This window comes from Numida meleagris, chromosome 3 (assembly GCF_002078875.1).
Source record: "Numida meleagris isolate 19003 breed g44 Domestic line chromosome 3, NumMel1.0, whole genome shotgun sequence".
Lineage (NCBI taxonomy): Eukaryota > Metazoa > Chordata > Aves > Galliformes > Numididae > Numida > Numida meleagris.
The window spans coordinates 70,694,682-70,722,221 of record NC_034411.1 but is presented as its reverse complement, the minus strand read 5'-3'; the positions used below and the strand labels follow the sequence as shown (position 1 = coordinate 70,722,221).

At 34.9% G+C, this 27,540-nt stretch overlaps 1 protein-coding gene across 6 annotated transcripts in view; it reads right to left on the bottom strand.

Moving 5' to 3' along the window:
• ASCC3 (activating signal cointegrator 1 complex subunit 3) overlaps nt 1-27,540 on the bottom strand; it is a 261,190-nt gene that overhangs the window by 191,926 nt on the left and 41,724 nt on the right. For all 6 annotated transcript variants that reach the window (XM_021390450.1, XM_021390449.1, XM_021390453.1 and 3 more), the window contains 6 exons: nt 23,602-23,722; nt 20,816-21,023; nt 19,919-20,060; nt 19,224-19,349; nt 3,899-4,099; nt 3,300-3,440 (listed from right to left, as the gene is read on the bottom strand). In XM_021390450.1, coding sequence (XP_021246125.1) covers nt 3,300-3,440; nt 3,899-4,099; nt 19,224-19,349; nt 19,919-20,060; nt 20,816-21,023; nt 23,602-23,722 — 939 coding nt within the window. The remainder of the gene's footprint in view (nt 1-3,299; nt 3,441-3,898; nt 4,100-19,223; nt 19,350-19,918; nt 20,061-20,815; nt 21,024-23,601; nt 23,723-27,540) is intronic.

Sequence of the window (27,540 nt, the reverse complement as noted above, 5' to 3'; positions counted from 1 at the left end):
ATCTGACAGCCCAAAAGTTGATTTTGAAGTTGTTATAAAATTTCCAGATTGTATAAAACAGAGTAGCTCTACAAGTGCACACTTAACAGTCCAGAAGGTCAATCACCTAAATAATCCACCGTCTTCAAAAAAGACATAAACAAACAAAAAAAATTCAACTCCAGAAAACAACAGCATAACTTTCTGTTACCTCAAATGCTACCCAGCAAAAGACATAATTTATTACTGTATAGCATTTTCCATTTAAATACTAACATACCAAAAATAGCTTACCAAACAACAGATCACAGGACAAGTATACTTAATTTCACTAGTAATTGAACCGATGCCTAAGCAGATATTCCTAGATAATAGTAAGCCCATATACAAACTTACTTAGAATAGAGAAATGGTTGACAGAAAAAAATACCAACTGCAGGGGAATACACTTTCCTAGATTCTTTTTAAAATAGTTAAATATAATATATCTTTATTTAACCACGAGATATGTTAAGACAGACTCTTTAAATAAACTCTCTAGGAGAACCAGTACAATAGCTAGGGATATGTATTTTTTTTTTTGTAATAAGTTTATTTTTGTTGCCCAGGTTCAGTGAAACATTTATGAGGAAAAGATCTGTAAATGGACAATGGATCTATTATTAAACATTAAAACAACACATTAAATACTTACACTTAATTTTCATGAACACATAAAGAAAAATAGGGTATTTGGGGTTTTAACCTGTTTCCCTCATTTCACAGGTACACAAGTAGCAGCTCATTGCACAGCAGCCTAAAAGACTGTCTGAAGAATTAATAATTATCTTCATTTCTTTAAAGGCATTTTCATTACTAAGAAAATTTAAAAACAAACTTTTTTGAAAAGCTTGGATTCTGAAGTACGTTTTGGAATGACAGGACCATTAGCGAATATTTAAAGCATAATATGGAAAAACATGGAAGCAAGAATCACCTCACAATCTCATCTCAATACCATAAACTTTTTTTTTGCTATTTTTTTTCACTACTTGCAGATAAAATAATAAAGGCAGACTTCATTAAGGATGAAATCCTGGGAAGTGAGACAGTTAACAGTTTGTCAGATAATGCACTTTTTCCTTATCAGAATAAGCATAACAGATGGGACTAATGACTAACAAAATACACAAGTTGAAATACGCAAAGTATGAAGGATGAAGCATGAAGAATGGAATGAAAGAAGAAAATGATCAGGACTGTCACTGAAGCACTACTTCTAACTAACACCTGACAAGCACTTCATTCTTCTTTCTTTCGCAGTGACTGATCTGATTCACCTGACTATGAAAACAAAGACAGTGGAAAATATAACTGCTCAGAAGAGGCAGAAAACAACAGTCATGTAAGAATTATATCAGGCATTCAGTCTCCTAGAAAAAGAATCTGCAGTCTTTTGAAACAGCGATCCAACTTGAAATGCCTGCATCTACTTCATTAGATGATCCTACTCTTTTTTATTCCCTATATTATCCCTGTGTATTTAAATTATGTGCACACATTCACATGCTATGGATTCTTTAGGAAAAATTACTTTAGTGTTAAACACAGGCACATGACCTATTAAAGTAAAAGCAGGGTAATGATTGGCAAACCAACTCTGAAACCATTAAGCAGCAACACGAATTTGAGAAATTTATATGTTAGAGTGGCTGGCAAGTAAAATAGTTTTAAAAACATTTTGAAGCAAGAATCAATACAGACTAAAAAGCAACAAAAGAGACCCACTGGGAAGAGGTGGATTGAGCGCAAAGGCTAATGAAAAAGTTGATCAGTTTTCACAGAAAACAATACATGCAAAAAGCAATAAACAAAGTCCAGCAAAAGTCAGTGTTCCTTCTTCAATTAGCATAATAAGGCTACATATTTTCAGTGTGTTTTAATAAGCTAGGGTAAAACAAACCCTGCTGCTGGGCTCCTGATCCTCGAAGAAAAGGAGCAGCAACTACATCAGTAACTACATCTTGGCCTGGTGTTCTCTCTCCTCTGAATCTCCTACAGTTCTCATTAGTCATAAAGAAAGGCTGACTAGATATACCAAATAAACAAAACCAAGAAAATAAGTATTTCATAGTCCTTGAAGTTTTGGTCTTCATATAGTTTTCTTTTTAACCTTTTCAGTGTTTGGAAGAACAAAGAAGCAAAACTATTATTGGTACAAAAGCTAAAAATAAAATTAATAAATGTTCAAGGCTAGGTTGAATAGGGCCCTGAGCAGCCTGGTCTAGTATTAAATATGGAGGCTGGCAGCCCTGCCTGCAGCAGGGGGGACTGGAGCTTGATGATCCTTGAGGTCACAGAAAACATAGTGCCTTTCACATTTCTCCTATTCTGGAGACCATTTAACTTCCATTTTAATTCTCAAAAGAAGTTTAGGAACTATATATACGCTGTACTTCAGAACCACATATCTATCCTAATTCTACACGTGGACCTGTAGAACTCCTTGAACAGTATTTGAAGATGTAAATTTCAAAATATAAGTTTCAAAGCAATGAGGTCTGTGGGAGGAAAAAAATCATTTTTAACTCGGTCCTCCTCTTGCTATTTCTTCAAGATTTTTAAACATAATTTCAATTTAACCCCTCCCCCAAAAGAAACTTAAGATTTGTATTATTAGTGGCATTTTAGATTAAAATAGGAAAGCTTGATGAAGCAGTCTCTTTCCACACTTAAGTCTCATAGTAACTATGTTCTAAATTAATACTTAGTATATATTAAAAATTGCACTAAAATTTCCACAGCCAAAGTAATGAAATTCCATCTTTAAAGTATTTTCCATTTACATTTCTTAATATTGCCTGAAATAACTATTTTTTGTTCTCTTCTTTCCTGATCTAAGCATAGTTTCAGCAATTAGGTGAGATTTTATGAATTACATTGCAAACAAGGAGAGCTATAGAAAATAGCACATTTCCATTCAGCATTCATTCTCTTCATAGATCTTTGTAAGGTAGGTAGGCACCACTAACATTCACAAGCAGGAAATCAGGTACCAGCGTTATTGAAAGTTTATACAGAAATGGTACACTAGGGTGCATTCCAAAGCATAGCTGTAAAATTAAATGGGAGAACCCCAAAAGTTTGATGAGTGTATTGCTTAAGATATTTCAGCTGCAACAGTGTTTTAATTGTTCTGAATCATTCTCAGCTGTCACATTTTAGAACATAACCAACATAATTTGATGTCAGTAACAACATTTCAGCAGCTTCACACACACCCGTCTACCTATGAATAGTATAGAAATACAAAGAATGATATTTTGAAATATTAAGCATACCTGTGTTCGGAGAATTTCACCTTTTGACAGTTGCATATCACCAGTCAGCTCTTTCACAGTAATACCCAGTGGTTCAAGACGCTTGCTGAAGTAATTTGTCATTTCAGCTGCCAAAGCCTTCATAGGAGCAACATACACAATCTGCAACCAAGAGGACACTAGCTTGATAAATGAGCAAACCCCACAGTGTGGTTTGTTTCATGGCAACTATAACAAATCACAACTTACTGAGAAATATGATGCTGGGCACTTACAGTGAAAAATCTTAATAGCGATATATGAAAAGTAGTTATCTTTCCTGGAGGAGTGTGCAGCTGTTTAAAGGACAATGGATTTTGTTTACACAGCCTCATCACTTTCAGAATTGGTTCTGCATCAAAGCTAAATGGATTTTCATAGCTTTTCACTCGCATAATAAGATTTTTAGAACAGAAACAAGAAGTGCTTTATCAGTAATGAAGTAAATTAAAATTAGCCTTATCTTCCAGTTGGAAAAGAAAAATATACTTGAAAACTCCTGATTTCATATTCCATGTAAAAATATAATGGGTTTTACCTTACAAGTTATAAAGCAGTTACTTGGTTCATTAAATTCCTACCTTGAACTCATCCTTTTTGATAACACCATGCTGAACATGCTGGCGAATTTCATGAAGGATTGTCAGCATGGCAATGTTAGTCTTCCCAGCTCCAGTGGGTGCACAGATTAGCATGTTCTCATTCGTGTTGTAGGCGGTCTCAAAAACTATAGATTGGATTCGGTTCAGTCTTTTCATGCCTTTAAAAGCAAGTTGGCCAATCTGTTAAAAACAAACAACACATGCATTTTGGATTTTTCATGTAAGTGTGTAGAAATCATAAGAAACAATGAATGGTAACAAAGCTTGGGATAACTGCCTAGATATATTTAGTATTATTCTATGGTTTTTATTCTGATGTTACCACCCTTTATCCATCAATTTTTGTATCTATACGGAAAACAAAACATAGGAAGAAAACACCTCTTAAAATTAATCAAAATCTTTAGCTACATGCTATTTCAGCATTTCACTTTTTCTTAATAAAAGTCTGGGACCAAAACTAATATACAGTAAAATAATTATTAATAATTATGCATCAGTAAAACAGCAAAAATCAGAGCAGTAGAATATATATCTTTAAATCTAAGGTGATACACTATGATCACTCGAATGAAAGAATACTCTGCAATACACAGGAACCTGCTGAAGAAACAGATGGTCTTTAAAATTATTTATGATCATTTTGTTCAATTAAGTTAAATCATATAGAGACACAAAATTCAGTAACAACCTTCTCTTTGATTCTGAGGAAATACCATCTTACATTTTTTAACTGTTTAGATCTCCAGAAAGAACATAACTTGTATGTGCAGTACCAAATCAACTTGGGATGTTTTTAAAAAAATTAAACTTCAGTTAGTAGGTGATAATAGTTCTGACAGATGTTTAAATCTCACAAAAGACAAATTCCATTATAAAAAAAAATATTTGCTTTCCTTGTCTCTCTGAAAAAAAAAATTGCCAAGGAAGAACTGCTGTAGACAGGTACAATCCTGCATTTCAAGATCCTAATACTTTTTCAACAGAAAAAAAGATCCTCAAGATATTAATTTGCTAATAAACTTGCACCTTTTTAGTTACTTTTCACTGTCTACTGTAGCCCACAACTTTCTCATGAGGGGAGAGGAGCGGAGGGGCAGCGATGAGCTCTGCTCTCTGGTGACAGCGACAGAACCCAAGGGAACAGCGTGGAGCTTTGTGAGGGGAGGGTCAGGGTGAGGATTAGGAAAAGGTTCTTCACCAAGAGGGTAGTCAGGTAGAAAAACAGGCTCCTCAGGTCACACCACTAAGCCTGACAGACTTCAAGAAGCATTTGGACAGTGCTTCCAGAAATAAAGTTTGATTTTTGGCTGATCCTCTGTAGAGCCAAGAGTTGGACTTGATGATCCTTGTGGGTCTCTTCCAACTCAGGATACTCTACATTATTTCCATTCTTTACAGACTTTCTTACCCTCACTGTTCTATTAATAATCCTTAAAAGTATCCTACTGATACTTTTGTTAACTATTATTTTAATTGTAGGAAACCACAAAAGAACAAGATCACTGTAATCACGCTCCTGAAGCCACGTTCTGAAGATCTCTTTCCATTATTACAGGCTCTTCAGCTAATGCACATACGTTTGCTACGGCAAGTAGTATTCTTTCAAACACAATTTTATAGAAAGAAGCAAATTACCTGAACAAGACTCAATTTCTTGTTACCTCAAGTAATGCAAGCTTAGCAATGAGCTCTTTATTGGCTAGTCAAATGAACTATTTTATTTAATTGTACAACAAAAATAAATTAGGTCTATAATTTTGCTGCAACTTCTTAGCAGTAGCTTTGTGAGAGGCTGAGATGCAAAATCCAAATTTAGGTTAATACTCCATTTTCAAAATACACGACAAAGAACTGCTCTTAAATGGAGAAGAATGATGAACTTGATGATTGCCCAATTACAGCTTTATTCCAGAGGGCTTGATATCAATGAATGTTGTTCTTTAATATTTAAAAGTAGATGAGAATGCTGTGCAACTACATTTTCTTTTTAATTAACCTTCTTTTCACTATCTTTGTTTTGGCAAGGCAATCATGGCGAAAACTTGCACAACACTGAAAAAATAAGTTCCATTCAAATCAAGTGTTGCGGTTGTATTTATAGGATTGAGATATCTGAGCATGTCTAAAATTTATTAAAGTAACTATTAAGTGTTTTTGGTAAATAAAAAAAAATATATGCAACACCAGTACTTCTACAACTTTTCATTAAGTTAGTTCTATAAGCAGATGAATTTCAGCATTACAACAGTCTTCTCTATCAGTATTCTTTTACAGTTTATTTTGCTAACAAGAATGCAGAAGCTTATTTGCTTTGCATCAGGTTTTGTATAAACAATGTTTAGTTGGTGTATCATCTTCAAAATTCCTTTCATCTTCATGAAGTACTGTTATAAAGTGCTAATGGGCTTCCTGGAGATCTTCTGATTACATTAGTGCTATCATGGTTCAGTGGAGTATTTGTATGGCCTCTTTAGTCATTTTAGGTTTGTAATTTGCCTGTTACTTCATTTTGAGATTTTTTGTCAGGTCTTTGAAAAGGGTTGCATTTTTTTTCTCCTCCCATTGTACCTAATTGATTTTAGAAGCTATTTATAAATACTTTGCAGTGTTTATAATAAATGATATACAGAAGGAAACTCAAAACACAACCAGTGATTACACTAAATTACTAAAACACTACATTGCACAAAACATGTATTAAAGAAGCGGCTTTTTAACTGAAACAGAAGTATAGCCATCTAAAGCCAGGTGTAAGTATCTTCAGAAAAGATTTTTTCACAATCCCATAATTAATTCCCTAATTCTGATTCCTTAATATCCTCAAATAAAGTACGTTCAAGTGTTTTCTTAAATTGCTGCTGGTAGGAATATTTTGGTCCAACTTCTGTTAATCTTCAGGTGGACAATGTAATAGATCTCTTTCCTCTACATATGAGAGAAATTAAACATACGGTCCTGTCCTATAACCTAAGGGCATGTAGTGACAGGACAAGGGGAAATGGTTTTAAACAGAAAGAGGGTAGATTTAGACTAGATATTAGGAAGAAATTCTTTACTGTGAGGGTGGTGAGACACTGGAACAGGTTGCCCAGAGAGGTTGTGAATGCCCCCTCCCTGGAAGCACTTAAGGCCAGGCTAGATGGGGCTTTAAGCAACCCGGTCTAGAGCAAGGTGTCCCTCCCTATAGCAGGGGGGTTGGAACTAGATGATCTTAAAGGTTCCTTCCAACCCAAACCATTCTATAATTTCTAAGCAGTAGGCTGGTTAACACCAGTAGCACAAAGAAATATTAATGAGTACATAAACAAATCTCAAATACAGGTATGGCTACTGCAACTAGCTTAGCCTGGAAAATCTAGTTGGGATGGACAGTACTGATAGAAAATTGCAGTTAGTTTTTGGCCAAATCTGGAAAATGGTGACCATTAAGCAGAGACAGACATCAGATGAAAGGGATCAAATTTGAACCGTGCTATACCCTCTGAACTCCATGAATTATACGGGTCAGAAGTAAGACACACAATGTTCTAAAGGGTCGCATCTGAACATTTCCATTCAGCAAGACTCAGAATTTAGGATCGTGGAAAAATTAGGACACTGAAAACTGCAAAGTTGTAAAAACTGAAAAGCTGATGAAATAAAACATTTCCTGCACTGCAAGCAGCACTAGATTTAACGTAACTATCATATATACCTTGAAAAGGATACAGGCTGTAGGATATAACTGTTTAAGACTTTTTGTTAACTTTTTTTTCCCCCGCTGTAGTAGCTATCAGTATGCAAAACAGTCTTTTCTGATGTAGGCAAATTACTGATGCAAAACTTGAAAGAGGCATAAGGCTTCCTGCTTGGCTTAAAGATACACTTGTTATCAAGTAAGCCAAGATGTGTCCACCAAAGGGGTAAGCATGGCAGGGAAGCAGTCTCATGCTTAACCATCCAGAAGGACTTGGGACTACTCTTATCCGAGAAAAGAGATTTCATTTCTCCAGGTCAGCACTGAAACTTGTATTAATTGAAGACAAATATTGAATCAGGCAAACTAAAATACTTGCAGTGAGAGTTATGCTATAACATTTGTAAGATACTCAGAATTAGCATGTGCTCTTCCCTCACCTTTGAAAGTTCTCACTTTGAAATTACATTTCATACAAGTAAAAATTAAATTTGGTCTTGAGTGTGATTTTAAGCACAATTCCAAACACTATTCATTACACTGATGACTGATTACTCCTAAGAACTAAAGTGTGCCTTTAGGTAGGCTATCAACGTAAAGCAGATTACTGCATTCTTTTTACATGCTCGTACTTGAATTTTCATTGAGAAATGGCTATACCCTAACAGTACACAGAAGAAGCACTTCATTTACTGTCCAGTCCTAATCACCAAAATGACTAAAACCACTTTGAGTTGCTTCCATTAAAACATTTACAGCTCACTTCCTGTGCTTTATACCAAAAAAAGTCTTTATCTTTAATTAACACAGCATAAATGTCCCTCTCTCAAGAATGAAAAACAAATCTTCAGTAAGTTGCTTTCTCAATTTAAATATTTCACTTATTATTCTAATCTAATGAAGTCAATAAACATGATAGCTGCAATGTCAGCAGGTAGGTACAACTGGATTTCAAATACTACAGTGATTAAATACAAGAGGGAAAAAAATGTTATGAACAAGAAAGTTGGATTTCTCTGTGCTACACGCTGTTACACTGTGGTAGAACATGCCTATCTGAAATGCTTCAGGAATTTTTATTGGTAACTGGTTTTACCGTATAAAATTTAAATCACTTAAAATTTAAATAATTTAATCACAGTTTAAATCAAATGAATTACTGAATTTACAATCTGTCCAATAATTGGTAAACTAAGTTTTCTCTTCTGTTGAAAGCAAATTTAAAAATACAGCCTTTAGAGAGAGGGTGACACCCTGGAGAGCAGGGTGACAGCGTTTCATATTTTTATATATTTCTAAAGTACAGATATTTTTCAGTATTTTTTCCCTTTTAAAAAGATAAATCACCTACTTAATTCAATCCTATTTTATGCAGCTCAAGATGTCAGCTTTAACATTTCATATTTCAGGATAATATTTCCAAATTATTTTCTTTATATTATATGTTAAGAGGAAGCTAAACTATTTCTTCCTAAAAACATCTAACAAAAAAGGCAAACTAAAAGACTACTCTAAAGGGTGATTATAGTTAAAACTAGTAATAACTTTAAACCACCGAGTAAAAATGAGAGAAGTATACTCCTGGAGGAATAAATACTGGTGTCATAATTTTTCTACAACTCAATTTTGTTCTCCACTTCAGTTAATTTCACACTATTGCTAACCAAGAAGGGAGTACCTGTTTTACAATATAAATGTTAAATGATTTTTTCCGCATTGTGCTAGGGAAGACTGCGAGCACAATCAGTCTTTTTTTTTTTTTTTCCTGTAAGAGCACAGCTATTTCATTCTCCCAAAGAAACCAGCAGTACTCCCAGAAGTTGTTTTACTTGATCTACTGCAGGAAAACAACAGTTAGGTGAGGGAAGCTGAACTTTTGATGTAAAGTCACCATGGATTGGGAATTGCTATAAAAAATTATTTAGGAAATATGCCTAATAACTTCTGATTGTAAAAAAAAAATTGTATACTATCAACCTCAGCAAATCAAATATGCTGCAATGAATCAGGAAACACACACTCAAGCCTCTCAAGAGGCTCTTAAAATAAGCCAAACAGTAGCATTACCTCTTCAATATTGCACGCATCCTCCACTAAGACACTGTACAGTGTAACTGAGACTTCTGGCTGCCATATCTGGGCTTGTTTTTACTGAAATAAATATGTACAACAGCAGTTCAATGAAGATCTTCAACTTACTTCTGTTGAACCTTCCTGCACCTTTTTTTTTTTGTAAAGGTATTCAAAATGACTTTCATTGGTTGAATCTTTACACAAATTAAAGTACTGACAGGCTGACAGGTGTCAGCAGGCACTTTGTTTGATTACTTCTAGCAACAGACAGATGCACCTACTCCCACAGTGGCTCAGCAGGTGTTTCTCAGCAGCTGGTGCCCTTTACTGGTTTGCCTTTGTAAGTGTTCCCATCAGATTTTCAACAATTTCAGAGGCAGCACTACACAACATACACACACTCCGCAACTGTGTAGAAAATGAAACAGGCTTAATGATTTTTTCAAGTCAATTTTACCTCACGTTAATATTAAAACATGTATTTGTTTATCTACACTTGTTATTTGCATGAAGGAAACAGGAGTAACCAAAAACCCAAATAACTCCAAGAATATACAACAATCTAGTGAGAATTACATAATAAAAATAGCATTTTCCAGCAAATTTTGCATAATTTATACACAGATGAATTTAAAGAACTGAAAGAAATGAAATGCTCTATATTCATTAATATAAACAATGCTCAGTATTAGGCTTTGCCCCATATGGTCAGTGAATTATTCTTGTCTTTACACTGCCTGAGAAATGGTAGCTCAGATTTTACACAGCTGCTTTCAATAAACAAAGTTGCACATTACTAGTACTTAGAACAAGCAAGAGTATCCATAAAATGAGAATCTGTTTAACTTTCAATTACAATGTCACTAATGAAAGAACATTTGAAAACACTATTTTAAATTTGGAAGGATTGTTTTCTTGCTGTACATATGTTTATCAGTGTTGTTTTTTTTTTTTTAAAAGGTATTTTTTCACGTTTGAGGGGATTCATATTAAAAATCTGTGAAGATGATCTGAAGGAGCCCATAGTACCAAGGACACCTTCAATCAGTCTGATTCTAAAAGAATCAAGCTTGTGCGATATCAAACCAAAGCAAACATACCTGCCATGAAGCCTATCAAAAGAGAGATCTATGACAGAGGTAGACAGGGAACACTATTTTGGAGTACGAAAAAAGGTTAATTGCAAATTATTTTTTTAATCATGGAGACACTGTACCAACTGAAAATGTAGATGCAAATGGACATCTGTGAATTTCTCCAGTAATACCAGTAACTCAAAATTTAAAGAAAGTATCTCTCCATTACTTCCCTATTCTTATGCCACAGTAATAAAAGCTTGAGTTCATTATACTTCTCTGGTGAATATTCTTCCAATTTCTAAAAACAATAGTCTGCTTTTAAATGAACATAATATAGTGATTCAATTCACATAATTATACCAAAAATAAAAGTCACACCATATGAACACACTAAAGAGTACATAATTTTAGCAAATACAAGTTTACATACATCTGATCCATTATACAATTCCTAGCTCTGACAATCATGAGCAACAAGACGCATTCCTCCCTATCCCAAAAGAGATGAACTTTGGTATTACTTCCATAATGGTGTATTGACACAGATTGTTTTAGTACCTATGGTCTGCTACTCAGTGAAAGCTGCTTTCTGATCTACATAAAATCTGACAAGATGACACTTCAGTTTATGTCCATCCCCAATAATTCACTATATTCCTCTCTCTTTTGCATCCCACATACATCTATATAACGGACACAGATCTGCTTTTTTTTTTTTTTGCCTACCCACTCATCTCCTTTTTTGGTATACAAATATTTTTTTCCCGCTGAAAAATAAAAAGAAATAAAACTCAGGGTAGCTGAAGGAGATGGAGGGGGAGGATACACAAGACAGTGGTATTGGCTTTGTTAAGAAGCATCTTCAAAAATCAATGAAGAATTAATAGGAAATATGCATATAGAATCATAGAATCACCAAGGTTAGAAAAGACCTCTAAGATCATCCAGTCCAACCGTCCACCTATCACCAATACTTTCCATTGAACCATGTCCCTAAGTACAACACTTAGACATTTCTTGAACATCTCCAGCAATGGTGACTCCACCACTTTCCTGGGCAGCCAGTTCCAGTGCCTAACCACTCTCTCAGAGAATTATTATTTCCTAAAGTCCAACCTGAATCTCCCCTCATGCAACTTGAGGCCATTCACTCTAGTCCTATTGTTAGTTATATGGGAGAAGAGGCCGACTACCACCTCACCACAATCTTCCTCCCAGTGGTTGTAAAGAGGAAACATATATACACAAACACACCATATGTGCTGTATATGTGTTGCATATGTACCTACAATAAATATGTAAAAATTACTTATTATTGCTTTTTTTTGTTTAACTGCCTAGGATAATTTTGGACTGAGAACGGAAGTAGCATCATGGATTATGAGAAAGATTCTAGTCATGTCACACATCCTTAATGCAGTGATGCTTCAAAATAGTTTCAGTTTTTCACCCTGTGTTAACAGACAGGTCCTCTCAACAACAGTGTCAAAAGTATCTTTATGACAAGTCAAAAATCACAGTTCTCAAATGTTAAGCACATATCACAAACCCTACCGCAATTTCATTTTATTTTTTTTTAAAATAGCTTTGCTGGTTACAAAACAATATTCTAGAGGAAACTCATGAAATGGCTAAGAGATAATTACATCCAAAACTTTAAGCTCTTATGAGCTAGCAAATATCTATGATGTGTATTTCAGAATAAACAAAATCTGTACATGGATTTTGGCAAAAAAACCAAAACAATCAAATAAAAAATCCCACCCATATAGTCAATCTCTATTTCTCGATTTCCATTTCTGTATCACTACTCTAAAAAAGAAAGTCTTTATCCTCAGCTAAGCTATTTTGAGATAATTCATTCTTTTCTCTCTCCTTTCTGAAGTAGTAATAAGCAGTTATTCAGACATTACTCAATATATTTTGATACGATTTTCAGACATGCAAAAAACCTCTCATTTCAGGAGACGTACATATAGGAAAAACCATTGTATGGTGCAATCAGATTATCAGACAAAATCATCCATCCATTAAATATGTCTTAATTACAAATTTATTCTTTGATTATATATCTACTTCTTCTGTAACGTTTCATTTTAGTGACAGTTTCTCCAACTTTGGATTATAAGCAAGTATAGAGACCAGAATTCCATTTTACAGATTGTATGCCATGGCAACAGATCTCTTTGATGATGAAGTAATTATCTATTTCTAATAAGAAACAGGATTTTCCTATGCAAAATATAATAATTTTACGCAATACAGATCACAAACTACTGGCTTGTTATTGCGCATTTAACCTCTTTAGAACACTCACTCATGAAAGGTGAAGACACATAGCAATTCTAAATATATGAGGGCTGCTCCAGAAGTAATGCCTCCTATTTTATTATGTTGGCCCATGACATCAGAGGTAGATGTTGGTGGTATGACAGTAGATGTTGAACCTTCCTGCCAATATTCTATGACATATGGCAGTCTCACAAAATGGCATCTGATACGGAAAACGCGTATGAAGCAAAGGTGTGGAACTGAATTCCTTCATGGGAAAAAAACTGCACTCAGTGACATTCATCAGTGCTTGCTGAACATTTATGGAGACCAGGCAGTGGATTTGAGCACAGTAAGGTGGTGGGTGGTGTGTTTCAGCAGTGGCAATACAGGAGGTCACCTCCACTGGTGCAGATTTCTACAAGCATAGTTAGCAGTAGTGACTGTTGAAAAATAGTGTTTTGTAGCTGAGAATTTGCTCCATCAAATAGTGTTTATTGTGTTATTAATAGCTCTTTTAAACATTGTATAAAGACTTTTTTTTTTTTTTAATTGCGACTAACATTTGTGGAACTTGTAGTCTTTCTTTAGAGCAATTTCCTAGTATGCTTTCACTGGATAAATGACAAAATTTCCATAACATCAGAAATATTTTTTAAATGAATCAGTCCAACGGTCAATTGCTATTTGGAAAATATGTAAATGAAATATACACTGAGATCAACTGCAGAATAAATGTTCAAATACTCAGGATGTGAAAAACATAATTTATGCAACAGCATCTACACTTTGATTCAGTAGGCTTGTTTGTACAATTCAAAAAGCAAGAAAACATTACAGGAGAAAAAGGGAATATTGATTTTGTAATAATTCCTTCATATAATGTAGAGGGAAAAAAAAAATCTTAGGTGTTAGTAGAAAAAAATGGGTATGGCATGAAACAAAGAAATAAATCCTGAAACCCACTTTAGGTAAAAACCTGAAGTCATTTTTCACCAACAGCAATTTGTTACGTAAAACCTGTTTTCACAGTCTTGAAGAGGAACTTTCCCTGACCTGAGTTTATGACTTCAGAGGTACATTTATTTGGCAAAAAGTCTGGTGCAAAACCACCTTTACAGTAAGAACAAAAATATATTTCAGTAGTAGTCAAGCTGCATGTCAAGCAGCCAAAGGCTCGCCAAAGGCTCATACATTTAAGCTCGCACTTACTCTGTTTTTTTACATTCTTGTTATTGAAACAACCCAGCTAACATGCCCCTTTTGTAAGTAACAGTACAGTAATTCTTCAGGCCAAACAGATGTGACCAACTAGCTACTTACAAGCCACTTGTGCTTGTACTGTGGTGAAAACACAGCTCTCCAAATACCAGTAAATGCCAATAATAATTATTATCTACAAATTGAGCTGGAGGTGGGATTTGCTGCCTTGCAGTAAAGCAAGCACACTTTCCTTCTCTGTGCAACTCCTGTTGGATGCAGGGCACCTCACTTCCACTGACAACACAAGAGATGCTCTTGTGATGAGCAGAAGCACATCTTCCATGCAACAGGCATAGGAAAGAAAGAAAATGAGATGACACCCATGGAATTAGACTGTGGCAGGAGGTAAAGCAGTACAAACTGAAGCGTAGAAAGGTAGGAGTATCAAAACTGCTGCTAATGTCAACATTTTATGAAAGATGATACATTATGCTTTTATAGAAGATAAATTGTGAAAGGTTGGCCACTTCACCTCACATTTGCAATCAGTACATTATGGGATTAAGCATCTGCAAGAATTTGGATTTTGCCAGTTTAAATCATGAGTTTCATCTTAGTATCTCTATCATACCCAAACTAGCCATAAGGTTTTAGATAATACTTTACCAAACTTAAATATATTATTTTGATGAAAATATGTTATTTATTCATTCTGGAGTGGAGCTCAGAGTGTATTCTGATTACATTGCCAAGCCTATAAATTAGAGCTTCCTATTGAAGCTTGCACTGGCATTTGTACCAAAAAATGAGTCTACAGTTCTGTTAACATGATTTGTTAGAATTATTATTTAGAAGAATATATTTATGTTCTCAGCCAATGTTTACATCAACCTAAGGAAGTAATAGAAATGCAAATAATCTAAAAGAATACTTAAAATATTTTAAATGAAAGATTACTTCAGCTAACATGATCCAGAGGTTTAGTTTTTGCCTAAAAGTTCAAAATATAAACGAACTCCTTATCATGAGCTCAGTTCTAGACTTAAGAACTTTGAAGATAAAATTAACAGAGCATTTACCTATGTAACACATTACACAGTCAAAGACTGCACCTTAACACCTGCAACCAAAATCATATAACTGAAGAGAAATACATATATAGTACTTAAAATCACTCTCGTGCAAATGAAAACATATGGACTAAAAAGTAAAGCACCTATGAGACTAAATTCTTGCATAAACAAACACTTCACAGTCAGATTTAGTTCTTTTCAATCTTCGGGGAAAAGAGAAGCGGTTCAGGTTTTTAACCTTAAATTAGTGCAGTTACCACTTGAAATTTTCAACCCAAAAAGTAGGCTCCTTTATAATATAGAATCATAGAATCATAGAATTAGCTAGGTTGGAAAAGACCTACAAGATCACCTAGTCCAACCATCCACCTACCACCAACAACCCCACTAAACTATTCTCCCAACGCTATATCTAAACGTTTCTTGAACACCTCTAGGGACGGTGACTCCACCACCTCCCTGGGCAGCCCATTCCAGCGCCTGACCACTCTTTCAGAAAAGTAGTATTTCCTAATGTCCAGCCTAAATCTCCCCTGGCGCAACTTGAAGCCATTCCCCCTCGTCCTGTCACTAGTTACAAGAGAGAAGAGGCTGACCCCCAGCTCACTACAACCTCCCTTCAGGTAGTTATAGAGAGTGATGAGGTCTCCCCTGAGCCTCCTCTTCTTCAGACTGAATCACTGTGTTGAGTGCAACAATCTGTGGTTGTTGGGTCTGTGTTGGACTTGATGGTCCTATGGGTCTTTTCTAGCCTAAGTGATTCTATCATTCTCCCCTCTACAAAGAAATCTACACCAGCCATTAAAAAAAATCTTTCAATAAGTCAAATCTAAGTAGAAGCACCATTCCCTCTAAATCACAGGTGAACAGCTCTGCAGCACTCTTCCTAACTACCAACTTTCTACACACTTCAGCAAAGTAATTAAGAAGTGAAGAACGGCCCAGGAATTTTATTTTTATTTTTTACAGTACAAAACATGTACTATTCTGTACCTGAATCAATTGGTACTATATCATACAAGTGTCCCTGAAGTTTCAAAGGGGACGCATGTTTAGATGGAACAGTCAGAGTCTTCCATAGTGCAAACCTGTTTTTACTGCCATCATCTCATCAGAGCAAGGAAAAGGCAGCTGGACTTACAGAAGGAAGTATATAGCAAATAAGATGATTACCATCTCCTACCATTACTGTGTAGAAAAAAAGTCTCCAGAGAGGTTACCAGCAGTTTATAACAGCTGGCCCACCGACATGTAGCTTTAGGTCTCCTACCCAAACATTGTGTTGAACTGATCTCTTTAAAGCACTTTGGCTTAAAAGTTGGTCAGTTCTGTTCTTCAAATACAGTTTTGAAGTAACCTCTTTTCTGGACTTGAAAAGATAATTTTGAAAGGAAGAACACTTTAGAAAGACAAAATTCTTTGTTTCTTTGAATAACTGGACTAAAAAACTGTAGTACCTGAGGCAAAGGAAAAATCACCTGGAACATCATCTTAGGTACAGCCAGAACCGGCTTATGGCAAAGTAACACTAGTGAAACAGGAGAGATGAAAACTAAAAGAATAACGTCAAAGGAAGAAGACTATTTATTACTTTTAAATCCATCAGGATTTCTCCACAAATTAGCAAGTACTTGGAGATCTTTCTGATAAATAAGCTTCTAACAGCAACAACAGCCAGTTCTATGCACTTTTTTTTTCTCCCCAGGGAAACTTGACTGTTATGGGAAACATCTATATTGACTTTGATCACAGAATCAATACATCAATCTATAAATTTGAACCAACTCAATGTTTTACAACAAAGAACTACTACTAGTGACATCTCATAACAGTCAATAGACTAAAAACTTCTAACTTCCTCACAATGCCTTTAGATGCTTCTATAAACTATTCAGTTATGTTTACTCTTGCCAATATTTCTTACACATCTGTTTATATTACCTTGCATGTATACCTATACAGAGAAGTGACAGCTATCTTACAAGCACATATATACCACATGGGAAAAGCAAAACAAGTTTATTCTACTACTTTGCAAGTTCACAAAAAAGAATAAATTAGATAGACTAGGTAAAACAGAAAGAAAAACTTCTTGCCCTCTGAATTCTTGAGGTTATTGGCAAAAAATTTTACGCACCAGCCAAGATGTTAAGCACTTAAAGATCTAAAATATATAGCAAAATTGTGCCCTAAACAAGATACCTGCATCTTGACTGGATATATCTTAAACAATATGCACATCAGCAACTTCAGTATCTTTACTTCACTGAGAAAAGATTCAAGTAAGATTCAAAACTAAGAGTCGCAGCTGAGGAAACAGGAATATGAAAAGTCCTGCTGTTGGACAAAGTATTCATAGATTTGCCATCTTTCTTTGCAAACTCTATTGAAGTGTATATTTAAATACGTAAGTATTCACATATTCAAAATTCTTTGCTGATGACAAATTGTTTGATTTCTAGTAAGAAGGAGGCATGGATTTAAAGATTATTTCCATTTCAAAATTTTGCTTTAAAACTGAAAAGTATACCTCTTGATGATACAAAGCCTAAAAGATTGTGAAAGATTAATAAAATAATTGTAATTGATGCATTCTATAACACTATATATATATACAAATACCAGTAAACCATTTCTTTTAGATGTTTATTCTTCTATCAGATCTATATTATCCTGGCAAGTTACTTTCTCTCAAAATATTGGAACTTCTAGCAAAACTTTACAGGTTAATGGGAATATTTAGACCTGTGCTTAAGGGAGAGACATTTCATTGCAAAAAGCTGTCATGTTGAAAATTGTCATATAAAATGTTGCATTTTACAAATGCAGTGGCTCAACTTTTCTATCTGGTTAAGCTGTCAGTCACTTCATAACATGGTAGTAGGTGCTGTCACACAAGCACAAAATAATAGCTTCATATTTTAAAATTTTTAAAATTAAACTGCCTTCTGTTTTTAAAGAGTTAAATCATTGTGTAAGACAGTCCTTACTGAAAACCTCAATAAGGTGCTCTGAGTAACTGCATTATATTGACATTCTCATTTCCTGTTTTCCCACACGAAAACTTTTTTTCATGTTGTATGCCACTGAAGAACTAAGAAACAAAGATTTCTTCACACGCACATATGGCTTGCTCTTGATGTTCCAGTTGAAATCAGGAGCAAATATTCCATTCTTCAACACATTTGATATATGCAATGAAAAGCAAGAAAGTACATGTGATGGAATACTGCTGGTTCTAGACTGTGAATACTTAACCACATTTGTTGCTAGTTTCTTTTTTCCTTACCTCAGCTTTTTTCACCATCTTGTCATCAATAAATTTTAAAATGTTAATTTTTTACTTGCATTTTTTCCTTCTTGCTCTCTATTTTCTATCAGCAAAGTTTTACTAATAATGCAGCTGTTTTGCTATTCCAGAACAGTATTCCAGAAGGTTTTGCACCCTGTACAGCACACGGTACTCAATACCATGCACCAGCATCATGCTATAAGCCTAGTCTGCACAACAGTGCATAGCAGTCACTAGCCAGTCTTCAGAAGCCAAGATAAAGATGCCCAGACTCAGTTCTCTATGTGGCCTTCAGAAAGAGAACAGAATGGCCATGATCTTCTTCTCTTGTTTATCTTTTTTAACATTTTAGTGATTCAAGTCACAGCTCTAAACCACCAATAGCTGAATAGGTAATGCCAAAGGAATTGAGAACTGCAGCTCACAAAGTACCAGTTTAGAGAAGGAATTTCCTTGATCAGATTCACCATGAACTAAACTACATCCTCCAACAAATATTCTCAAAATTAGTGATGAAATTAAATGGCTGCATCTGCACATTACAAATCACATTGTTACGCGGTAATCTTTTCTCTTAAAATTTTTTAATAGCAATGTAAAAACTAATTTCATATCTCTCAACTGCTTTACTCACCTCATCTAAGTCTTTAATGTAAACAATTTTCTCTTCAATGCCAACAGGCATTGGTTCACTATGGGGGATCTTCACCTCTTCATACATTTTGTTGTTTTCTCTCTGAACTGATTCTGGTAAGAACACCTAAAACAGTATTACAAGGAAAATTAATTGAAAATATGAAAACAGAAAATTTAATTACTTATAGGCCACTTCAAACAATGTTTCATTACTTTCTTTCAAAAAAAGGAATCTCAAACAAAAGCAATTCTCTTTGATTCATTTTATAGATAGCACGGAACCTCCTAAATGGAAAATAATCAGTTTTACTGCTCAGAAAATGGTTTCAAATGGATTAAAAAAAAAAGAAAAAAGATAACTCCACTTTATTAAATTTCAAGCCATTAAGTCTAGAATTTCATAAAGTCAATTCAATGGTTTCCAAAAGACAGAAGGTGAAAAACAGTACTTTAATGACTTAAGTGACCCTTGATATAAAAATAAATACATTAGTTGAGAGTGAGATTATTTCTTTTAGGGTCAAAATAAAAACAAAATACATGAGTATTTAAAATACTATGTAAAGAACCACTGCTTCATCCATAGGATTCCCATTAGTAGGGGAATCTCCCAGAGAACAAAGGGAAACCTGCTGCACTTTGCTCACTGGGATAGTGGTATTGCTGTAGAAAGGTCATGCATCAAACACGTACCTTTGCACCTCCAATGAATGCTGATGTTTTCATAGCTTCAGCTCGGGAATCATAAACATGTGGATAATGAATTCTTTCCAAGTACACCTCTCTCTGTCTACCTAGGACAGGCATACTTCGAGCATTCAAAAGTGCTAGTTCCCTGTAAGCAGAAAAATACCAGCAATTCCGCTCATTGTAGGCAGCCATCACAAAAGGTGGGCATGGTACATTAAAGACAGAGCAAGAGATAGGGAAATGTAAGGAAAAAAGCATTGTATAAAATTATTAACAATGGAATTTTACTGCATTATTCACTGGCATCAGTTAAACAACGTCCTTATAGCACACTTGTTAAATAAAAATCAATACAATCAGGGCAAGGCTGGCTCCCTAAACTAATGCAGTTTTGCATCTTTTTACATAATACAGCAACAAGTATTCATAATTAAATACCAGTACCACTATATTCTTCTCAATATGAAATGCAGCACTTTATTTGCTTCTTATTCTTCCCCTCCCTTAGTCCTCCCACTATCTTTAGTTGATAACATGGAAAATAGTACTCATTAATCCGGAGAAGAAAAAAAGATAGATAGTTTTGATAGATTTAGTACAGACTTCATAAATCTTAGGTAAGAAGTGTGCAGACAGGAAGTAAGAAAGATAGCCTACCCCTCTAATCTGCATCTCACAACCCACACAGACGAGACAAAGAAGATTCTCATTAAGCAGATCACTGCTCTCTTTCCCTGAAAATTAGGTTTTCATACTAAGAAAATTCTACACTTGTAATAAAACGTGACTTGAAGTCAGAATCACCTCATCTACAAAGCAAACTAAAAGAAAATAAACATTTATGATAGGTTGAAATAGCAATTACAACAGAAGTATTTTTCAGTCTTTGGCATTTATTACCTTTGCATTCGCAGCTCTTTGGGATCAAAGCACATGAGTCCTTCACCAGAAACTTCTCCATCTTCCCCAGCTTGTTTTTCTTTTCTGGCATTTCGTTTTTCTTCACGACGATACTGTTTCATTAACAACTTTTCTTGTTCAGACTGAATTGTAACTTGACAGCCATAATTGGGTTTAGCATTTTCACCTATAAACCTCTTGCACTGCTCTGCAACATAAAAACAGGTGTGCATCTTCTTAAGAACTGGATTCCATCAGTTTTATTTCCCAGTTTTCTTCTAAATACATGTATTTTTAAATGGCTTAGCTTCACTTAATTATGCAGAAGTTGGTCTTAAGAATCCATAAGTAACAGCTCATCACTCGAAAGTAGGACACTTTAAGTCACCATACAAGAAAAATTCTTTATCTCAAAGCAAGAGGGGGAGTACGTCAAACTAGCAGCAAAAGGAGGGTCTATCTTTTTGGGACTTATGATAATTTCATCAACACTGGAAAAGTCACTTATTTGTTCCCTTATGTGCATATGCTTCTAAGTAAAAAGGCTGTGCATGCAGACTAAACAAAGGTTGTTTTTTTTTTTTTTTTAAACAGCCTCTTCACCTAACAATAACAGTGTATTTACTAGATAACATGACTGTATTGAAAGCATACCCACAGCTTAATTTCCCTGAACAACTGAGAAAAGAAATCTTATTCTATACAACCACAAGGACTCCTTCCTTTTACTTGGAAAAGCAGTAGGACTGAACAGTTACAATACACAACTGAATAATTATAGTACACAATAAATTCAAGGAACTTGATAAAGCCCAGTCACATCTGCTTTTCCAAAGCCGTTATTGTTACTTACTTCAAACTAAAAAAAAAAACACAATCAAGTCTTCTATATGCAATGCGATGGACAGATTTTTTTTGTTTGTTTAAAACTGTATCAGTATTTTTAAACACCTGACTTCCAAATTCCACGAACAGATTGTTAGCTTATAGAGGTTTGACAGAATATAACATACTCAGTAATGTTTTGAATGTACTTCTGCACCCTACCCCTGCAGTTGAAAATTGAATATTTCTTTTTATCAAATAAACTCACTTGACTGACATTTTGAAGAATTTGTGCCACTGATTTTTTCCAACAGTAACAGTGAAAACCGTACTTCTTGAGCACGCACACTGAATAAAGTGTTTACAACTTGTTAGATATTGTTGAAAAAAATCTAATAAACTGTCAGAATGCCCACAGCAATAGCTTTAACTCTCTCTGTCTCGTATTTAAAGGGGATAACAATGGATGTAATTTTCTGCCTAAATTTAATTCAGACCTAACATACTAGGGCTACTTTATTTGTCTGATAAGCACAACAATCACCTTTATAGGAATGGAAGTAAGTTCTATAATAATAGTCATGCTATAAAAATTCAATATATGCACACTCCCTTGCCTTGCACCTATTTTCTCAACACACAAAATGCTCAAAGTTGACTGTTTTTCCAAACACAAATGATTCCCTTCCCCACATGCAGTTTTTGGAAGCTGAGACTTCAGTCCCCATTAGGGATTCCACTTTAATCATCTGAAAAGAAGAGAGCCCTACTAAAATAAACAAACTGAACTCGGGGCAGAGCATCTTCACTCTTAGAGAAGATGCTCAAACATCACTGACTTCTAATACTACAATGAAAGAAAAGTTAGGCTGTCAGCAAAACAAACTTATCTTGAAAGCACAGTATTGAAAATATTCTTCCTCTATGTTCTAGCAGAAATGTCTACTGATGGCGTACTGAAGAATAAACTTACAATAGCTTCCAAAATACTGCTATTAAATAAGAAAATACTTCTGTGAAAATTTGCGCATAGTGGAAAGACTATAATAGTTTAGTTTCTAATGTAGAGATTTTTTTCTTTTGACTATTTGAGAAGGCAGAAATCCCCAAGAACAAAATCTTGTTATACTCATAGTTTCTGCTTTGAAATCACTAGCAAATAAAACTAATGGTTTCTCTGATGGGTTTAGACTAATCATCAGCACAGCAGAACGTGAACTCCCAAACACTTGCCTAAATAACGTTATATTTAAGACAGACAAATTATGGTTTATTTGCATTTTGAAATAATCATGAGGATACAGGAGTCGAGCAGTACCAGTCTTAACTACCTTTTTTCTAACTCCACGTGTTGTGAACACAGAGCGGATTGCATGATACTTTATCTTTGCAAGATTTCTCCCAAGTCACATCTACTCACAATCAGATTTACTTTTTGTCAGTACAGAAAATGGGAACACTTGTTTTTAAATAACCATCTGTAGAATGTTTTAAAACTATTACCCTGTGCAGGCAATTTATCTTATAAAAACAAAACCAGAGTATAAAACTCAAACTCCTTTATTCCTTTCATTTGTCCATCCTTCGGTTTAACTATATTTTTGTCCAGAAGTAGTTGTTACTGTGCTTTTTCTCCCTAACACATTTATGTGATGATATCTCTGAGGCAGATAGTACAGCAGATGAGGAATAACTGATGATCAACTTGTTGCCATGGTAGTGCACTGAAACAGATGCAGCTCTTAATAAAGTTGTTTAGAAATTACACATGTCTATACACAGTTGAAAAGTAAATATGCAACATGCACCCATTTACTCTGATATAAACACCCCACGATTACCAAGGAGTTTTTTTTTTGGCTTTTAAATACACATAGACAGTACTGCTGTTCGAAATATAACTGAACAGTTAGAAAATTAAGTTTTATTTGATTTGGAATAACAACTTTATAGTCACTTACCTTGCAGAGTCTGGAACTTGTTATCATTTTGACAAGTCAACGATCTTTCCACAATCAGAGATCTGTTCTGTAGGAGCTTCTCTATAAGCTCAAAACCCTCAGGGCCTAGCAGTTCAAAAAGCTACAAAGAAAAGAAAGTCACAAGACATTGTCCAAATTAGCATAAAATTACAAATGGGGCTGCATAATTTCCATCCATTATAGGATGTTAACAATGAGTTTAAAGACTTTCAACTCCAACTAATTCAGCCCAAAAGGCATCACTGCTAGCATTCATCTAGGTTCTCTGTTATAAAAAGAGAAAAGTTTTCAGTTGAAAAGACTTAAAATTTTATTTTCTATATTAAATAAAATACCATTTCTTTTTGAGATTCTTATATAAAATTTAACTCTTCTCAAGACCAAACCTTATGCATTTTTCTTACATTTATGATGTATTTTCATGTATTGTTTTATGAAATAGTAAAACGTTGGCATTGTAGGACTCAAATATTTCTGCTCCAACCACGTAAAGGAGAGGGTTTTCTTACTATCCTGTATTTAATTTGCTAGCTCCTTATAGAGTTTTGCTGTGGCCATCTTTGATTACTACCCTCTGGGAAATAGCGTTATGCTGCTTCTTATGTATTCGCAAAATTTTCAACAGTGTCAAGAGTGGCAGATCTGCGACCCTTTTTTCAGGCCAATCTGTACTTCAACAAATAAGCTGCAATTTAATAGTAAAGAAGAAGTGTTACTCCTAACCCTCAGGGTTTCTTAGAAAAACATCAGGTGTGCAAAACAGTACAGTGATATCAGCATTTGCAGAGACCATTACATTTATAAACTTCTGCATTTCTTTCATTAAAGTAACCACCTACAGGAAACTGAAGAAGCAGTCTAGAAAAAAATTATAAAAAGAATGCAATAAATGTGGCCAAATAGAAAATCCTACACTTGGATAAGAGTAACAGTACCAAAATACAGGACATTAAACTGCTGGCTAGACATCAATTTTCTTGACAAGGATCTCAAGCTATAATGGATTTCTTTTTATCTAGCCTTCTTTAACAATCATCATTAATTCTTGTCTTTTACATAGCTATTCTCTGTCACTTTACTGCTACATTTTAGCCAGCTTCAGATGAAGATATAAGAGGACTTTGTTTATATATTAAAAAAGAAAGCAGCAAGCTAGTACTGGTAAATTTGAAGAGCAAGTATAAGTAGAAACGTGTATGGCAGGAAGAAAATTAATTTAAAACACAACAAGAGTTTGAAATAGCTTAAGGGTAGAAGAACTAAATACAAATTTTGACACTGTTTTGTCGACTGCAGAATATGATCAGGACAGGGAAATCTGATGGTTTCAAATTCATCGAGATCTGAGCTGAAACATTCAAGGAAACACACACAATGTATTCATATTCAGACTTACAACTTTGACAATAAATAAATAAAAATTAATCATAACAATAAAAACGGTCAAGCAACACATTATTCCTAAAACACTGATATAGACCTTCAGCTCTGCAAAGGACTCCAAAGTACCTCTATGACAAGAAACAAACTGGAAAAAGATCCATCAGAAAATATGGTTTTTTACTGGGATACTGGAGATAGTTTTAGAAGAGAAAAGCCTCCTTCCACTCCTGTTTTCCCAATATACATTCAAAAACCATCCATATCAAAGCTATTTGAACTAGTCAGAATAGTAGAATACCACAAAGAAGCAGTAAAGTTACATGCCACATTTTACTTCAGGGCCAGAAGTAGATACTACTGTAAGATAGCATTTCTCACTTCACTTCAATGTTCTCCTTTTGAGCCCCTAGCTCACCAGAGATGAAAAGACATATCCTAGTCTCCAGACAGATCGCCATTCAAACAGAACCAAACTCGTGGGACTACACACGACAATCTTACTTACGTAAAAAATCACTTCATTTTGCCTTCTTGATTTGTGGACAGAATGTAGTATTAATTTGCTACCAGCAGTTTGAGAACAGTCTATGTAATCTAGCAAGCCTTGCTACTTTCTGAAAAGGAGGGAGGCTCTGAGAACATTTTAAACAGATAAGTCAGACTGAGATCATTGTCCAAAACAGAGAAGAAGGGAAACAATACAGAATACCAGCAACAATGACCTGTTCTTTATGACAGATGAATTGTGTCCTGCACCCACTGGGAGCTTGCCAGAGATCACAGGTAGGAAACAATCATAAAGAGCTAAACCAAGATGAAAGTGTAAGTGCTAGGACATGGCAATTAAGTTACATGTTTGTCACCACCTACCACTGGTGGTAGAAATGGTGACAATGGTAGAAAGAAATGGCAAAGAGCAGAAATAACTGAACTTGAGGACTAGTCTGTGAGGCCAACATTCTATAAATCACCAGATGTATTCATATGATAGGGAGTAAATCACTGCTTTCTAATTAAGGTATTAAGAACTGGCACAGAATCCTGTTGTTTCAAAGTGCAGTTCTCTATCCTCTCATTTGCTCAAACTTTCAGTAACACGTCAGAGTCCATTCAAAAGACTTTCTGCCATTTCAGAAAAGCTTCTGACATTTGCTGGAGTCTTTAAATCTTATTCCCAACATAATTAACTAAGTAAAAAACAACCTGAACTTCTATGATGATAGTCACCATTAAAGATCTAAACAACAACTCAACCTCAAGGTAACTCATGAAAATTGATTTATGAGCTGGAGAGGAAATAAACACTACATCTTAGATCCAGCTTCAATCAAGTGAATGTAGAGTCTGGCATCTTCAGATAAAACACAAAATTTGCCTTCTTTTTTAATAGTCACACTACTCAACTAATCTTGATCAAAGTCTAATGAGTAAACATGAGTTTAAAAAAAAAAACCAACAGTTTATCTTACTCAAGAGGGAAAGAGGTGGCAAAGTTTGTGCAAAGTAACTATCTCACTGCTGCTATCAATCTTACACTGGAAAGCTCTTATACTTCATAGCGACAGATTGACTGTCTAAATCAAAGAGCAGAAAAGAGAAAATTAGGAGCTGTTTTGATTTAAAACTATCTTGTATCTAGTAGAAGAAAAGAAGCATCACAGCAGATACAAGATCTGTTCAAGAAACAAAGTGCCCTTTTACTAGACTACCTCTTTTCCACAGTAGTTTTACTTTTTTGATGACATACATTAAGATTATTGACATAGATTGGAATGGCTAAACCAGCTGCAAAACAGAAAAATCCACTATACGTACAGTACTTACTGAATGCTAACACAATCCCCAAGTTGGCATGTTCAGATGAAGGTACAATGCCGAATGATTGCTTACTATAGCTGCTTTGCAATGCTGATTTAAAAAAATACAAATGTATTACTTTTCACAGAAATGCAATTTTCTAACACACATAGCATTTCTCATGATGGAATTTAGGGTGATTGTCCTGCAACTCCATGAAATATTTCCATAAAGGATCAAACACCATAAGCAGTAGTCAAAGAAAAACAGTTTTTTCCATAAAATTGAAAGTTTAAGAAAGCTGCAAATCCTTGAAGTCATGAAGCACTTCCCCCGGCCAAATGCACTGATTCTCTAGACAAATATCTAGTGTAAGCTGCACAGAAAATCGTAATACTCACTATAGAAAATGAAAACTTCCCCATATGACCTATGGGGAGGCATGCCCAACTCATTGCCCGCAGGCTCTATGCAGCCCAGCCCAGCCTGTCCTGCAGCTAACACCCGCCTTGCATCATCATGGCAATAGCTCTTCCTCACTGAGTGGCCTAGCATGGCCCCAGGCACACACCAGTCACTCAACAACAACCAAACATCAATATGTGATTGGCACTGTCTGGGCTGAAACCAGGACACAGGACGGGTGCAGTGCAGTGTTAAGTCAAGTTATTACAAAAGTTTATGGATTTTGATATATCAGCTAAACACAGTCCTGTGAACAGTGAAAAACAGGCAGCC